This window comes from Syngnathoides biaculeatus, chromosome 9 (assembly GCF_019802595.1).
Source record: "Syngnathoides biaculeatus isolate LvHL_M chromosome 9, ASM1980259v1, whole genome shotgun sequence".
Classification (NCBI taxonomy): domain Eukaryota; kingdom Metazoa; phylum Chordata; class Actinopteri; order Syngnathiformes; family Syngnathidae; genus Syngnathoides; species Syngnathoides biaculeatus.
The window spans coordinates 12,769,185-12,786,256 of record NC_084648.1 but is presented as its reverse complement, the minus strand read 5'-3'; the positions used below and the strand labels follow the sequence as shown (position 1 = coordinate 12,786,256).

The following is a 17,072-nucleotide window of genomic DNA, read 5'->3' as shown; positions in this document are numbered from 1 at the left end:
ATCAGAACGGCTACCATATTTGAACCGCAACCAACTAGACAGATCGGCGATGCTAAATTGTGAATGATTTTAATATTTGTTTTATTTTGTGTCTCGCCAGAGCCTGGAAGCAAACTTTGATGGGTGTTATGGATATGGATTTTTTTTAAATTCATTCTGAGAAACCACTTGCAATTAATCAGATAAATTTTGGTCGCGGTCGTTCACAAGTTCACTCACAAAAATCTTTCGAGAACCTTTGTATAAAAACACAGAGGCCATTTGCCATTTCAATTTGAAGTGATCATTTTGGGGTCCATTTTTAGGGATCCTTCAAAAACAAATTTGTCCTATAAGTTTTGTTTGATTGTCACCAAACTAGAAACCACGTATACAAGACAGAAGGTTTACAACCACCTTTGAAGGATTTGAGGTTTACTGGAAGATTTAAGTCCTTGTGTTGTTCCCCGCACAGGAGTTGATTCCAGAGTTCTACTACCTCCCCGAGATGTTTGTCAACGCCAACTCGTACAACCTGGGAGTGATGGAGGACGGCACGCCGGTCTCGGACGTAGAACTGCCCCCGTGGGCCAAGACCCCCGAGGAATTTGTGCGAATCAATCGACAGGTAAGCCTCACCGTTCGCTTCCGCCGCTGCCGACGCGAGCTTTCCTCTGCTGCGAGAAACGGAATTTATAATGAATTCAGAGGTGACTCGAATCGACATTGTTTCCTGGCGGTGTACAATGTGGAGGAGGAGCAGGCATTTTAGCCTTTTCAGTGCCTTTGGCCACCGGGGTCTGCTAACCAGACGGTTAATATGACCAGGCCCTGATCATTAATCATGCCGCATCAATGTTATTTATTTATTTATTTTGGCGCGGGTGTGGGCCAAGCAGGCACTTAGCATGCTCTTTGTCTTGCCTTTTCCTTTTTTCATTCAAGCCCCAAAGCAAAAAATGTTGTACAAAAAAAGGTATTTTGTTGTATACAGTGCATAGTAGAGATAGAATTGTCCATTTTAATAACTGTGGTATTATTGGGGTTCCTTCAAATGCGGCTGCCTTGTCTTTTTTATTTATTTTTTTTTTTTAAAGGAAGCATCACTCATGTAGTTGTTGGCCTTAAATCCCAAAGTGGCTGGATCATTTGAAGGCTGCATTTATGCCCTAAAGCCTGTCCAAACAAAAGACTATTTAAAAATCCGGCTGTGTTTTCATGTTTCTTAAAGGATGGTCTCAGTGTGTATCCAGAGACGACTTTATCCTTCAGAGGCTGCATTTGAAGCTGGGTTACAGCTTAATGCAGCCTTCTTTTTGCGGACGCGTCACAACTATCGTATAGCGTGCAGGCTCCTAGGTCTCAGGAGTGCTGCGTCCTGAAAGGAAAACTGAATTCCAAAATGTTTTCAACAAAAATTGGTTGGATGTGCCATCTCTACTGAAAATGTGGCCCCCTGGTTAGTGATTAATAATGCCTTTTTGGAATAGGAATCCAACATTTTAATTAATTAACACAAAAGATATTGGGGGAAATTATCTACTGGAGAGCGAAAGTTGTGTCCGAGCGCTAGTAGAAAGTTTCCTGCTCTTGTTGCTCGCCATTGAATTAAAAGGTTGCAGAGGGCAAATAATTTTGGAGTTGTTGTCTTCGTGGTCTGTCCCCGTGTTCTCTATTATTTTTCCTCATTATTAACCAATTGTTGAAAATAGCTCGAGGTTCAGGCTCCACGTTCTGGGAAGTGTTGTAAAACTGCATTATTCCCTCACTCTGTGAAGTCACGTGGCATAATTGTTCCTCAAAATCGAAAGGCTAGATGTTTTTTTTTTTTTTTTAGAAAATGAGTGAAAGTTACTGTAGATACATTTTTTGTTTTTTTCAAAGTTGATCTCTGTAGTTTTTCAGAAAGAACTGATATTGTCTCAGCAACAAAAGTTAAGTGCGTGCAGATTCATTTCGACTATTAAACAGCTTATCGTTTTTATGTATTGCATTGAAGGGCTTTTCAAAAGGAGAGACAACTGGCCAGTGTGTGCCGTGTTCTACTATTTTAATTAGTGCCAACAGATAGCATTTTGTGTGTGCGTGTGTGTTAAAATAGCAATTGAACATGATTTAGGTGGAAGTGTTGTTAATGTTGGTGTGCATTGGTATATGACAGCAGTATAAGGTATAATAACTTTTGTTTGGTAACTCAAACATTCCCCTACCCACACCCACCTTAAATAGTGATTTTGGATCCCCCCCCCCTAGATTAAATACTTTTTCCATTTAGGTAAAGATCAGATGTTGTTGTTTTCCTTTTGGCTTGTCCTGTTAGGGGTCGCCACAGCGTGTCATTTCAAATGAACGCTCATATTTGTTTGGCTCAGTTTTTACACAGGATGCCCTTCCTGACGCAATCCCTCTGCATTTATCCGGGGAGGGAGCTGGAGCATATCCCAGCTAAAGACGGAATTGTTACAGAAACTTTTGACATCTTAGGTTTAGTTGCCCTTGAAGTCATAATGAAGCGTTGGGGATGTCCCCATTCAAAGGCTCCTTCAAATGTGGCCTTCATGAGGTTCCTAACCCTAACCACATATTGTAGCTTTGGAGGCTGCATTGGATGTCTGGTTATCTTCAAATGGAGCACAAAAGTTATCCCAATTTGAAGGCCCGTATAAATATGGCCTTCTTTTCATGGTTGTTGTAGTGCTACTATTGTTTACTTTGTCCGATATGCCAAAATAGTCCTTCGGAAACAGCAGTGAAAGGGGAAATCCAGTGGTTTGCGTTAACAATGCATCCAATAGGTCATGTAATATGAACTCTATATTTTTAATGTGATGTTAAATCCTCTCTCATTTAATAGTGTTTTGAGAAGATTTTTTTATCGACAATTACGAATTTTCAGGGGCGCTCCTATTTTCGTGAGTCACATGAGCTACGTGGGCGTATGTGATGTCAGACTCCGCGTCATTCCGCCCGAAGAACCATCCGAATATTCAACATTATTTACAGCCTAGCCGCGGAGCTTGCTCGCGGGGGAGCGACCTCATGGCTCCGCCGCTCGGCGGCATTATTTACAGCTACAGGTTCAAATCTGTATGAAAGTATTCCTCCGTCTTCCCGATCGATCGATAGTGCTATTTCTTCATCAGATGAGGATAAATCCAAGAAATCAGCGCTGGTTATAATGGTGTCCCATGTAATCGGGCGTTTGGAAAGGCACGTAACACGTCACATCTGCCCACGTAGGTCATGTGACTCATGAAAATGGCAGCGCTCCTGAAAATTCGGAATTGTCGATAAAAGTCTTCTCAAAACACTATTAAATGAGAGAGGATTTAACATCACACTGTCAAGATAGAGTTCATATTACGTGACCTATTGGATACATTGTTTATGCAAACCACTGGAATTCCCCTCTAAAAGGCGTTGATCTAAATTTGTGTTGAGACTGATCCAAAATTGCATCATTAAGAATGAGGAAAAACATTTATTCAGGAATTTTATTGGTCATTTGAACACATGAACGATATGTAAAACTTAAAGCCACAAAGCTTTGGATGAGGGACCGTCAAGGAAGAAAAAAAAAAAAAAAACCCAAATGGCGCTTAAGGATGAGCTCGAGGTACGGATGTGTGGGTGGACAGGCTCACTCTCGTGAAAGATAGCTGGCATTTGAGGGTGTCAGCTGGCACTGTCGGGAGAGGGATGAGCGCGCCACTGAGGAGCGACGGAAGAGTGAAGGACTTAATGGGCTGTTTGGCTCACTTTGGCTGCTACACCCGCTAATGGCTTCAACCGCAACCAGGATTTCGTCTCACACACACACACACACACACACACACACAAAAATAATGAAATAAAAATGTATAAAATATACACATGCACTCACTCACTCACACGAGCCTGCTGTCTCCACTTGTGGTTATGAGCCCGAGATGATTAACAGCTAATTAAGGTCCAATCTGGAGAGGCCATTAAAAGCCTCTCAGAGTAAAGGATTGCACGTGGCGTCGTGGCTGCCGCCCTCATGCCAAACGGCAGCTTGTTTTTGGAGCTGCGGGCGCTTCTCGCCGGGCAATAAAAGTAATCCAGCGTAAATTACGACCGCTGCAACAGATACACTGCGCACATCTCGTTACTCGTCTGTTTGGAAACACACAAGAGCGAGCAGTAAAAAGACAGTCACTCACTTAGGGTTGCAAAATGATGTCAAGTCGGAAACTCTGTAAAAGAATTGAGAGGAATTTATGGGAATAATCCAGGAGATTACAATATTGAATGTTGCCTCTTAACAGAGAATTTAAATAGGGTTTTTTTTGGGCAGTGTCATGAGCCAAAAATTAGCAGCATTCGTCAATATGTTGCTGCTCTGGTAAAGGATAAAAAAATTGAGTGCTGTAAAGTACTTTATTAGCTCTCGTGGGCAAGGAGTGCTGTCTGCAGTATTTTTCTGTTTGTACGCATGAACGTGATACCTTTCCATTATTTCCATTCCCATGGAGAGTTTCCAATATGTAATACTTGCCTAATTCCAAAGTATAACATTCTATCTAATGGAAATGTAGACACCTTTGCATTGGTACTTACAACCAAACTGAAAAAAACGCATGCTAATTGTAAGCGCCTATCATATCATACAGAGACATTACAGCATCAGTGATGGTAACAGAGTAGTCGCCAGTCTTTCACACGGAAACCAGTGTAACAGGGCACTGCGCAACTCGGACTGCAGTCAGATACAGTAATTTAATGATCGCCATTGTCTGATATATCGCAAAAATTTAACTTGGAAGACGAGGTAGGACATGGCAGATAATCTCGTTGTTAAACCTCACACACCTGTCCCTTTTGGACAGCAATCCGCAAAGGTTGAGTCAAGGCAACTGGACTGTTTTTGTTTGTTGAAGATGATTTGCCTTTAATTCAAAAGGCTTCTTCAGTTCTAAAAATGGAGGTGTACGTAAACTTGGATTACCACAACCTGGATGACAAGAAATGTAAACAGACTTTTATACAGCAGCCACCAAATAGCAAACCAAAAAAACGGGCTTTGCCAAGCAGTCTAAATGTCAGTTTTGTATAAAATGTGTTGATGCTCCAAGCTCATTTGGGCCTAAATAAATTGTGGGTTATTTGTTTTTGGTTTTGTTGAAAATAGCAAACCATCAACGACTCACTCTTCATGTTAACTTTTGCTACGACCTGTTTAGGCGTCAAGATTTTTGTCGGCCCAGAATAAGATGCACCGAACTGCGGATTATTTCTGACATGATGATCAGTAAAATCAACACATTCTACAAATGGTAATGTGAACAATGTATCAGTCGAGTCTTACATAACATATAAGCAATGAATTGTGAAGCCTTCGAGGTGGAGAAATGAAGGATCTGATTGTGTAGGCTGGATACCAAGGCACCCCCTCCCCCCCAACCCATTCCCAGTGTCCAATACCTCTTAACCCACACATACAAGTAAGAGACAGTGTGGCATGCTACAGGAGAGATGAGGGGCAGTTTGTTGTTTTTAGCGGAGGGTCGACTCGGAGGTTAAGAACTTGATCCCATGTTGTACTGATAACATCGTGTGTCTGAGCTTTGTCAAAGTCTCTGACATTCCACAACATACCGGATATACATATACAGTATACATGACAGTGCTGACTTGGTTTACTTTTTGTCTGACCATGAAGATTTTGAATATTAAATCATTGCATGTGCACCCAGTAAAGGCAGTGGTTTGATTCCGGAAGAGATGGTTCCCATTTCTTTTACCTCATGTGGAAAAAAATTGATTTTACATTGGGTTCCACATAATTACGCAAGATTCGAGAGAGCAGACTTCGATGGTTTGGACATGTTCAGAGGCGAGAGAGTGAGTATATTGGTGGAAGGGTGCTGAGGATGGAGCTGCCAGGCAAAAGAGCGAGAGGAAGACTAAAGAGAAGGTTTATGGATGTGGTGAGGGAAGACATGAGGGCAGTTGGGGTTGGAGAGGAAGATGCAGAAGATAGGCGAAGATGGCAAAAGATGACACGCTGTGGCGGCCCCTAGCGGGACAAGCCGAAAGGAAAAGAAGAAGAAGAAGTCCTTGTAAGGTTGACTTGGTCACTTTCACATTTGATAGGTGGACAGGTACTCAGAGACCCAACTAATTGTATTCAAACTATCAAAAAAATAATTTGACAGAACAGGTTCTCTTAAACACAACTGTGGGGAGGAAATCTTGAATTGGTGCATTTAAGAATCTCCTGTACATTCTAGTTCGTGGAGGAAGACAGGTGGTACTATTTGGATTCTGAGGGGTGTAACAGTGGTGCCGTGATTTACGACTGATCTGAGTCTTTCCAAATACAGTACGTATGAGCCATCATTCGGCTGCCCCCCTCAGCCCTTTCGACTTTGGAACTCAAACTTGAGATAAGAATATCAAACTCACATCACAATAAGAAGCATTTTGGAAAAGGATTTACTTGAAATTGTTTAAACAGTATAACAATCAATAAAGAGGTTTCAAATTGTTTGTCACTCCCAGTTGAAGTTACTGTTAAATTAGAGCGGGCCCTGGCCCATCCGTGGTTCACCGTTTGCGGCTCCGAATATTTGCGGATTTTGCTCTCGAAGTTTTTTTCTTTTTTTTTTTTTTTAAATACCATATTTTCGCGATCGTAGAGGTCTTTAATTCTCTTCTAAATAGATGAGGCGCCACATTAGACACGGTGCCTTACAATGCGGTGCACCTTATCTGGACACTTAGTTCCAACATTTGCAAATATTGTTGTGTGACTTGTCCAACAAAGTACACTTCAACACACTGGTTACATAGTTAGGATGTATGCCAACAAGTGTTTTTGCGTGTATGTAATCTACCATATGATGGCGCTCACGAGGCAGTGAGGAACAATTGCAATTCACATCTGTAAATTTATAAACTTACATTGCCACACTCATTGGAGTCGATGTTGTTCACATCAAAACTAAAATGATCACACCACAGAAAACAGAATACCATAATTTGCAAATAATAAAGTCGAGTAAAGAATGATTCAAGAAATAATTGACAAAACATGCACGCGGCACTAAGGAGGTCCTTAGTGCCACAAAGCATGCTGGGAGCTCCAGACAAGTCACACAGTAAGTGTGCACATAAGGCGTGTTGTCCATTTTAAAGAAAATTTAAACTTAAGTGCATCTTATATTAATACTCCACCCATTATTCACGCATTTTCATTAATCGGGGTTGTAAGGAACGTAACACTCGCGAATAAGGGGGAAACACTGTACTCGTAAAACAAAGAATTACACACTATTTAGAATGGGCCAAAAATCTCGCCCTGAAAACAGACCTCTTTAGATTAACGCTAAAATCCCATTGGTGTGCTAATGTTTAGCATCGGTAATTGCGGTTTTACAACCCTTTCAGCAACGGGTATTTGAAAAGCTGGATTAGTTTATGTAGACAGATATGACAATATTCATGGGCATAATATTCGTTATTCTCTCAGAAAAATGACCGATGTAACCCCAATATACTGAGTCATGTTTGTCGTAGAAGAATGTTTGTTGTTTGTTATTCGTGTCTGCTTGACTGCATTATACAGCACTGCTTCCTGGTGCCCGAGATGGGCACATCAGCAGGAGCAGCACAATAAATTGGATTGCGCATTAAATCATGATGCGCAAACTGTTTAATTCTTAACAGTCTGTTAAGTATGTTATTACTTCCTGATTTGGTAAACTGGAATATTATAGAGGGGTCTGTTATTAAAAAGCAAACACAAAAACATTTGTTTTTTTGGCAGGGACGCTGGAATGGTTTAATGGCATTTCCATTCATTTCAGTTGGGAAAGATGAATAGAGAGACGTTTTTTTTTTTTTGAGTTACAAGTGTGGTCACGGAGGAAATTAACCCTTGAATCTGAAGGCATTGCTGTATTTTGGTTGTCCTGGTCATTAAAGCAGGCACTGGTGCATATAATTCAAAGAATTTTCCCAGGGTAGAAGAGGGGTTTCCATTCCTGTCCAAAGCAGTAAAACTCTACACATCCCACATTCTCTGCTCCCTAGTTCATATTTTCTTCCTTTCAGGAATCTTGTGCTTTTGTCATGTCGCTGACAGACCAACAAACCACACGCATGCGGTGTACATATCCACAGGGGTATTGCATTATAAGTTACGCGTTTTATAAATAATGTGTTGTGCCTTCAGACGGGAAACCCCTTTTGCTGGTGTTGAAGGGTCAAGACAAGTGAGTGATCGTTTTGACTCAAACGCAGCACTCATCTGAACGCACCACAACACGCTTTTGCCGTTTGCACTTGCTTACACTTTGTTCTCTCCCACTGGTTAACGAGTTTGTCTGTTCAATGGTCAAGCTGTCACAAGCATTAAAAAAACTCCATTTAAAAAAAAATGGAATGAATGTTAATTTAATTGACAGTCTCGAAAACTCCATGTGCCATAATTTAAAGTCACCATCTGAATTTACTGAATCAAGCACCCGTTCAAACAGTTTTTTTTTTTTTTTTTTGTGCAACGTTGGAGGCCCCGTACATTTAGGTGAAACTCTGAATTGTGCACTGTGGGACAGTTGGTGGGGAATACATTATAGGTCTACAAACATGCCTTTCTGATTTGTTCAGCAGATACTTTCTTCCATCTTATTTGAATGTACGTATCTCATAGCTGGAATTAGTTTTCTCCTTTGAGAGCATTTGGTGCACTTCGCAGCTGTTTAAACAGCAAGCTTCAAAGACCATGTGAAAACCTGAAGGGTCTCGTCATATTAATATGATGCAAACCACATTTCTATACCCTTAAATGGCAGCTGAGTTATTCCGTCGCAACACGTTACTGATGCCGCAGTACTTGACTGGCATGACTTGTGTGGGTTCGGCTCTCACTTAGTGACCGTGCGAATGTGAGTTTGAACGGTTGACTGTGGCGGATCTTCAGCCGGCCTAGCCAGCAAGTCATTCTTGGGTCAGGTGTGTTTAAATTACAGATACATTTTGAGAAATGCGTAACAAGATTGATTTGGCTATTTAATGATTTGTCACTCGATGTTTGGGCAGGCAGAAACAAGCATTTGTACACAAGGAACTCTGATTAGATTTTACCAAATACACTACCTGCAAAAAGTTAGGAATATTTGGATTTTTAAAAGCATATTAAAATAAAGAATATGCAAATGAAATTAAAAAATATCCACCACTTGGGCATTTTTTTTCCCTTTACAACAATTAATAATTAAATAAAATAATTAAAATAGAAGTCACATTTAAGCTATTAACTATCAACTAAACAATTACCAAATTAGTCGGCAACTATTTTGATAATCCATGAAAGGTTTTTAGCCATTGTTTAATTTAAAATTGTTCATATCTTCAGATTTCAGCTGAATAATAACATTTAAAAAACAATTTTAAAAATGTTTGAGAGTGATAACGCTAAACAAAAAAAACATTGTGTGGACATTAAAAAGTCACTTCTCCATATTTTGCGCCCCAACTCTTGTCGAGGTTCCTCTCCAAAAAGCCAAAGAAAAAGCCAAATCTCTCGCCGAACAGAGCTTGTGAGTTACTCCCGTAACAACGCATTTGAGTGGATCCACTTTATCAGGTAGAAAGCGAAAGTAGCTTCGGCATTTCTTCCCACAGTTTTTCCGAGCTCTCACACCCGGGGGCCATCCATGATGAAGCGTCATGTGACGTCTGTTTACGTTCCCCTTTTATCCGAGCTCACTTGCGCATAAATGTCATCCTCACCAGCTTCTCTGCCTTCTCCACCGGGATTCACGTGTCAGCTGAGGTAAACCACCGCATGACGTACTTACGCGCTGACTGAGTGAGTGTCAGTAGCCCTCCCCGTTAGCTCCACGCTAATCTGTGCTTCACTGGGCAACGGGAACTGGGTTGGCGTGGTGTGGCCGTGATCTGGCTAATGTCAGACGGCGCTCGCCGTAGGAGGATTGTCGTATGGCAGGGGAGGACGTGTTTACTCCCCTTTTATGAGCCAGCCCCCCTCTTTCTTTCGCTCGTCTTCTTCGGTGACATCACGGACGGGGAGCCTGAGAAATACGCTGATCTACTGCTGCTGACATCCTGGCTCGCTAATGTTGTCCTTCTCCTCTATCCTCCCAGATAACTCCTTTCTTCTTCTCCTACATCTGCTTCCTTATCTCAGAGTCAGCTCAACGGACAAGCCGTGTTATTTTGGATTCTGTTAACTTTTGCAGCGAGTCAAGAATGACAAAAGTATCGTGTTAGATGCAAAAACTAAGAAATAGCTGCAGTATCAGCACAGATTAACAGCTGTGAGCATTCACTTCCAATTGGTGGGTTGCACGTGACGTCACGCTTTTTCATCCCGGTACTTGACCACCATTGTCCATCGTCGTCATGCCAGATATTTGTCGCGTCTACGGATGTGGAAGTCGCGGAACCAGAGACATTGGGCACCTGGCGTCACCCCAGTAATTGTGGGAGACAAATTCTTTAATTTTTGATCCTTTTGGTATTTTGATGAAAAAATGTAACAGACATGTTACAAAACTGTGAACTGAAATGAAAATGAGACATGAGACTGAAAAAAATGCATAACAGGCCAGAGGTACATTTGAAATAATTTGTCCATTAATGTGGAAATTTCATTCCCAAAGTAGGAATTTTTAATCTTGAACATTTTTACAACAAAATTATTTGCTTCGGTTGAGCACCGTATTTTCTGTACTACAAGGCGCACCTTCAATGAATGGCCTTTATGAAAACATTTTTCATATATAAGGCGCATTGAATGGACGCTCCAGTGGAGGCTGGGGTTACGTTATGCATCCATTAGATGGAGCTGCACTAAAGACACAATATTGATCCATATATAAGGCGCACCGGATTATAAGGGTCACCGTCGGCTTTTGAGAAAATGACAGGCTTTTAGGTGCGTCTTATAGTGTGAAAAATACGGTAAATTGAATTTCCACTAATCTGGATGTTTTTGGTTTTTCCACTATGGAAAAAAAAAAATTGAAAAAAGGGTTCTCAGGATGTGCAGTTTGGGTGACGTGGCGTACGTCACGTCTTAACTCCGTCGTCACCTCTGCAGTTGTTTTCCGTTTATTTTTGTTATACTGTAGATGAACAGGATTAACATCAGCGTTTGTTACCTCCCAAATGAAACCAAAGCACGAGGTTGAGTCGGTGCCATTAGTTTCGCCCATTTACTTCTCAATCAGCTTTGTTTACTTGCTTGTCCAGCGCCGTAAATTGGACCACTTAGTTCACCCTGGCTTGACGTGACGTGTTTGTTTTGAGGAGATACTGACCCAATCACTGCTCATTCAGATTCTTTTCCACTTGATAGTCTTCTCTTCGAGTGGATGAAGGCGGTGGAAGATTTGGTTTCGGGTTTCAGTTTGCCGACGACTGCTGCCGTTGACCCGTGTCCGCGGCTCTCGCAGTTGTGACCCGTCTAATTAGCAAAGCGGGTTGGAAGGTGGAGGGGGGGGTCTCCAACACACCACACATCTGCGGTTCTTGCATGCGAATAAAGGAAACGGCTGCCTCGAGGTTCTCCTTTCTTACGTCAACCCCCCCAATCCGTGTCGAGGCGGGCCCCTGGGTCCAGGCTTCCTGGATGACAGTCGGCTTCTCATTTACAGCGAGTTAATAAGGCCTTTAATCAGAGCGCTTGTCAACCTTCGGGCTGGGGCAAGTCCAAGGGAGCTGATCCCGAGGATCGGATGACTGCGAGAGAGAGAGAGAGAGAGAGAGAAAGAGAGAGAGAGGAGGGGGAGGCGGGGGTTAAAAAAATGGTTCACTTGGAAGGAAAAGTCAAAAGAGGGCAATTGTACTTCATATTGAGGAATTCCAGATTATTAAGATGCTTTTAGTTAATTTAGTTAGTTACAATTCATGAATGTGACCTTGAAATATTTGCGGTTCGGTATTCATAAATTCGCTTTTTCGCTATTCTTTTTTTGGCAACTTCTGTTTTTTCACTAAAAAACTGACCTATTTGCTGTTTTTTGTGTGCACACGACAAAGACTTAGCCTCTTTTTACCCCCCAGTCCTGGTGGGTGTTGGGTCATAAAGCACAGCCATCCATCCATCCATCCATTTTCTTAGCCGCTTATCCAAAGAAAAAAAAAATCACACTGTCACTATGTTTTGCATGTTCATTTTTCTTTTTTTTAAATGTTTTTTGGTCTGGCTACGCTAGGTTTTTCTCACCTTCATTCTAAAAACACACTTCTTAGGGTTAAGTGAAGCTTTTCGCCGCTGTGCTTGCAGACCTCAGTCAACCAAATGTATTATTATTGCTAGTCATCTGCTCAAAACATGTCATCAAAAGTTTTTGACAGTTTATTAATACTAAGTAACAGCGATGGACTTCAAAGGCTTCACTTGTCTTCAAAGCAAAACGAATGGAGGATGTGCATGATTTGAAGGACACTTCTGGCGGCCAGTGGCACTAGAAGACGTGTTCACGTGAGACGGCACCCCTAGCTAGTACCATGCTTACTGATTGTTTCATATTTATTTCCGCAAAGGGTTTTTTTGGACAAATATTTCCTGGAAATATATGACTCTGTAATTATACTGTAGCTTTGTGCAAGACTCCAGCATATTCTGCTTAATTAAGATTTCAACTTATTGACGCGATATCCTGCTCAGTGTGGACTATCAGACGCATCTCGTAAAATTTTAGAAAAGGAAGAGAAGGGTCACAATCATGGCCTAAAAATTCCATAAATAATCAAACTTAAAAAAAACACGTTTTAAGGTCACATTTTGTGTCAGCCAGCTGCTGATCTCTTACTATCTTGGCATCTATGGTAAGGATATTATGGCAAAAGGGGAAAAAATGGTGTCTGTAAAGTGTCGGCGTTTGACAGCAACTCGGTGAAAGTGTCAATCTGCATTCGTCTCTTGAGACGGGCGTTCTTTTTTTTTTTGTTTTTGTTTGTTGTTTTAGTCGGCGACATACTTTTATTTCAAAGGGGGAAAATCATTCAAGTAATCTGACACAGTCTGGGCACGTTCGTTTTTTGGGTGTATTTTCATTGGCGTTCGTAAGACAGCCCCGCTCAAAGCCTGGAAGGGAAAAAAAAACAGACTTGAGATTTTGGAAAAGACGTTCACGACCGTTATTGGATAGTTTGAGCAGGGGTAGTCAATATGTGGAGCTCGGGCCAAGGGAGACCAGTGTGACGGTCTGAGGCTCCCGGTGCTGCAAAGTCTCTTTGTGAGTAATGCGCATGCGCGTGTATTTTGTAAACTTCCGGCCATTCTGAAACATCCCCATCCATGCTTCAACATTGTGCAATAGGACAACTTGTCGCCGAGTTTTCATGTTGACTATGGACGTCTCAGAAGGACAAACACAGCGAACATATATATATATATGTGTGTATATCTTTTTTTTTTTTTTTTTTAAATCAACTTTTGTTCTAAGGTTAGGTTGGGGTTAGGGTATAACGTATGTTAGCTCCCTCTGTGTAGGAGAAGGGGAATTATGAGACCGGGAAAGTTCCCAGTAAGTGTCTGCTGCGTACCCAGAGTTCCCCTGTTAGTAACTTATGCGTTTTCATCATAAGGAGACTTTTCAGCACGGGGGAGCTCTCAGACCGTCACACCGGGAGCGATTGTTTGGTTGTTTTTGAAAAACGCTTGAAATTGAACCCTTGAGAATTCGTCACTTTTTTGTCATTGTTCTTCTTAGGTTGAATAAATCAACGTTTTGACAGCTTTGACTCAGTCATAAGCTCCTCAATTTTTGCAGCTGTTGATTTGGTGTGAATTTGCGTTTGGTGGCGATCACGGCCACGACCTTCCCACCCCCTCCAAAGAGGGTTTGATAGCGCCTTCTGGAATTAAATAAAAAGTTCTACTCCTGAAGTCAGTTTAAACGTGAAATTTATCTGACAAGGTCACAGTGTGTAAATCCATAATATTGTCTTTAAGTCGCTATTTCGCCACGTGAAATTTTGCCGACGTCTTAATTATGAGTCTCAAGAACCCATGCCTGAAAAGACATGGTAAGTGCAGTTTGATCTGATCATCATGATCTGCCGTTTTGGCTCTGTAATTTATTGCACATTTAAAAATAAAAATAAAAATTAATTCAGCCCCCAAAGCTGGTTTCACTCTGCAAGATGTTAGGCATGTCTATCATGTTTAAACCCACAGCCAACTCTCAGGAAGCCATGCCCGGCAATACATGAGAAATCTGCCATTTTTGTTTGAAGCACCTCTTTGAGGGTCCAAGGTTCGTTCAAAGACAGGATTTATTCTAGAAATCTTTTCAGATTATTGTGAAATTCGAGCCATGTACAGTAGATGAAACAGATGGCCGATGATTGCATGGTGGCAAGGTCTGATGATTCGCAGCTCCACGATATCGGAGTTCGACCAAATGCTCATTTTATTTTTGTTCAAACAAAAAAACAAGTCATATTAAATCAGAACAATTCATGTATTTTTTTTTTCTCTTATTTGAGACTTTGTTCCACCGCTACAAGTGCTCAAAATAACAAATTGTTTGTGCATTAATTAGTTAATAGTATCATGCTTATACATTGATTCAGCTTCCTGTTTGTGCCCCACCGATGACAAATGTGCGTCCCACCCGTGTACTTTGTCAAATATGAAACAATAGTAATGTGGGATTGTGGTGAGTTTGAACCCCACCCCGATCTGAATTTACATAAAGGCTGCTAAATTATTCATTAATTATCTCAGCAGCCCCTGTGGATGAGGGCGGCGCACAAACTGGATGCTAATTGGCCCATCAATAATCCCACCTGCTTTCTTGGGAACGGGGGCACTCCATCCCGCCTCGGGAATCGGCTATCTGCCCCAAACCTTCTGCTCGAACACACCCAACCTGGCGCCGTATCAATTATTATCCTACCTTGTCAAACAATTCTTAGGTTTCGCAATACCCATCTGTAGTTTGACTTTGTTTGTTACTTTGTAAACCATAGCTTATTTTAAAAAATGTTTTCGCTTCAAATCGACTCACACCAAGAAGTCTGGTTTGTAGTTTGTTTCAGACTTCACCACATCCAACACTTGGAAGAGCAATTTAATTAAATAGAGCGGAAAAGTCACAATTTTTTACTATTAAAAATTCAAAAAAAGGATTGTCTCTGGCTGGGATTAAGTTAAAATATTACAAAATATATAACTATTTCAAAAATATAAATATATAAGTAATTTTGCAAAATAATTTGGCATGTTTGCCCTTTTTTCCAGTTTAATAAAGTTAAAAAAATCCAATACAAATATATATACATAGTGTTTATAACTTGAAAAAATTTGTTTAAAACAGTTAATCAGCAGTGGTTCACGACCCAAGCAAAAAACAAATATGTTGTTTGTTTTAACTCTCTCTGGACCAAATAAAATTTTGTAAAATCTGATACAGAAAATGATACTCTGGACTTAAAATTTCGATTATATTAAACCTGTTGCAAATTTGCAACCCCTGCCCAGAAAGGGTTAAAACTTTAAAATATTTTAAAGCATTTGTTTTCACACTGTTGCATGATCAATTGAAGATAAACTGTTATTTAAAAAAAAAATGAAAAATCTAGTAATTTAAATTTTCAGTTTTAACTATACATTTTTTTTAATAATTTGAATGTATCTGTTGTGTGCCGAAATCCTTGCGTACTCTCATGAGAACAGTCTCGCCTGAATTCCAACGATTGAATTCCAAAGCCTCGACCTCATCGTACTGCTCGATCCTCTGACAGACGCCAAACAAGGACAATATTCCGCAGATATGTACGCTGGCGGGGGGCCCCAGCATTACACAGACTCTTGAAATAGCGAACGTGAGTGATTTCCACGTGGGCAGGCCTCAAGTGGCGTCCGCAAAGTAACGCGGCGGCTCGTCTTTGTTTCCGTGCGCTGATTGACAGTAGAGTGCGCCGCGCATTAAATTCCCATCAGCCCCTGCTTTTGGCTATTAGCAAAAAAAAAAGGTCAGTGCAGGCTGGAGCATAATGAACACAAACACACTCAGAGATTTATATAACGCCTCGTGTTAAACCCATCATTTAAAAAAAAAAAAAAACGTACTTTTAATTTGGAGAAGCACATACAATGCAAACATTATACATTACAGTGATGCGTTCTAACTTATTTGCTCCATGACATCGAGAGACCATGTACAATTTTTCGGGGGTAGTTTTAACCCTCCCAGGTTCTTTGAGCACATGTTTTTAAACATCATATTAGAATGAAAAAAAACTACAGGCATAAAATCTCTAGGGAATAATGTACGTACCGTAGTGTCTGTGCGCTTTTAAGAGAAGACGGGAGGAGTGGCATGTAACGTCAGCGAGTGTGTGAGCTGTGAGCTACAGCAGGTCATGCATAAGAGAGCATTACAGTATTGTTTCCCAAAGTGTGGTGTGTGTGTGTGTGTGTGTGTGTGTGTGTGTGTGTGTGTGTGTGTGTACCACTAGTGTTACTTAAATGAAACAGTTCAATTAAGACGTACTTACTGTAAATTTAAAGGGCCAATGTCATGAAATGCATGACTTTTAATATGTTAATAATGAAAAAAAACTGCAGCCGACATGGACCCATGCGATTTTTCACCACAAAACATGATTTGGACGTATATGGCTTTTTGTCACTCCCGACACGAAAATCCTCTCGAGGAAAGGAAATCTGCCATTTTGATTTTAGGTGGCCATTTTGGTTCTTTACCGTCCTCCAGAATTTGTAACAGAATTCCACCCCCTGAGCAAGTTTTGCTTAGCAGCGTGACACTTGGTAGGCTTATCCATCATGAGTGTACGCCCAAGAAAGTCTCAAGAACCCACACCTGAAAAGATACACAAAGCCTTTCATTTTCGTTTAAAGTGCCACTGTAATGAACTGCATGATTTTTAGTATGTTATTAATGGAAAAAAAAATCGGCAACCGACATGGACTCGTGCATTTTTATTCACCACAAAACATGATTTTGACGTATTTTTGTAACACCCGCCATGAAAATCCTCTCGAGGGATTTGTTTTGGAGAAGAAGCAGGAAGTGAAGTACATGGCAGGACCGCCCTCAAGTGGACTCGTTTGTTTCCATTAG

The 17,072-nt window shown here is 41.0% G+C and overlaps 1 protein-coding gene across 4 annotated transcripts in view; it reads left to right on the top strand.

The window, feature by feature from the left end:
- Window positions 1-17,072, top strand: part of lrba (LPS-responsive vesicle trafficking, beach and anchor containing) — a 222,475-nt gene that overhangs the window by 161,385 nt on the left and 44,018 nt on the right. For all 4 annotated transcript variants that reach the window (XM_061828985.1, XM_061828986.1, XM_061828984.1 and 1 more), the window contains one exon: window positions 455-607. In XM_061828985.1, the coding sequence (XP_061684969.1) occupies window positions 455-607 (153 nt within the window). The remainder of the gene's footprint in view (window positions 1-454; window positions 608-17,072) is intronic.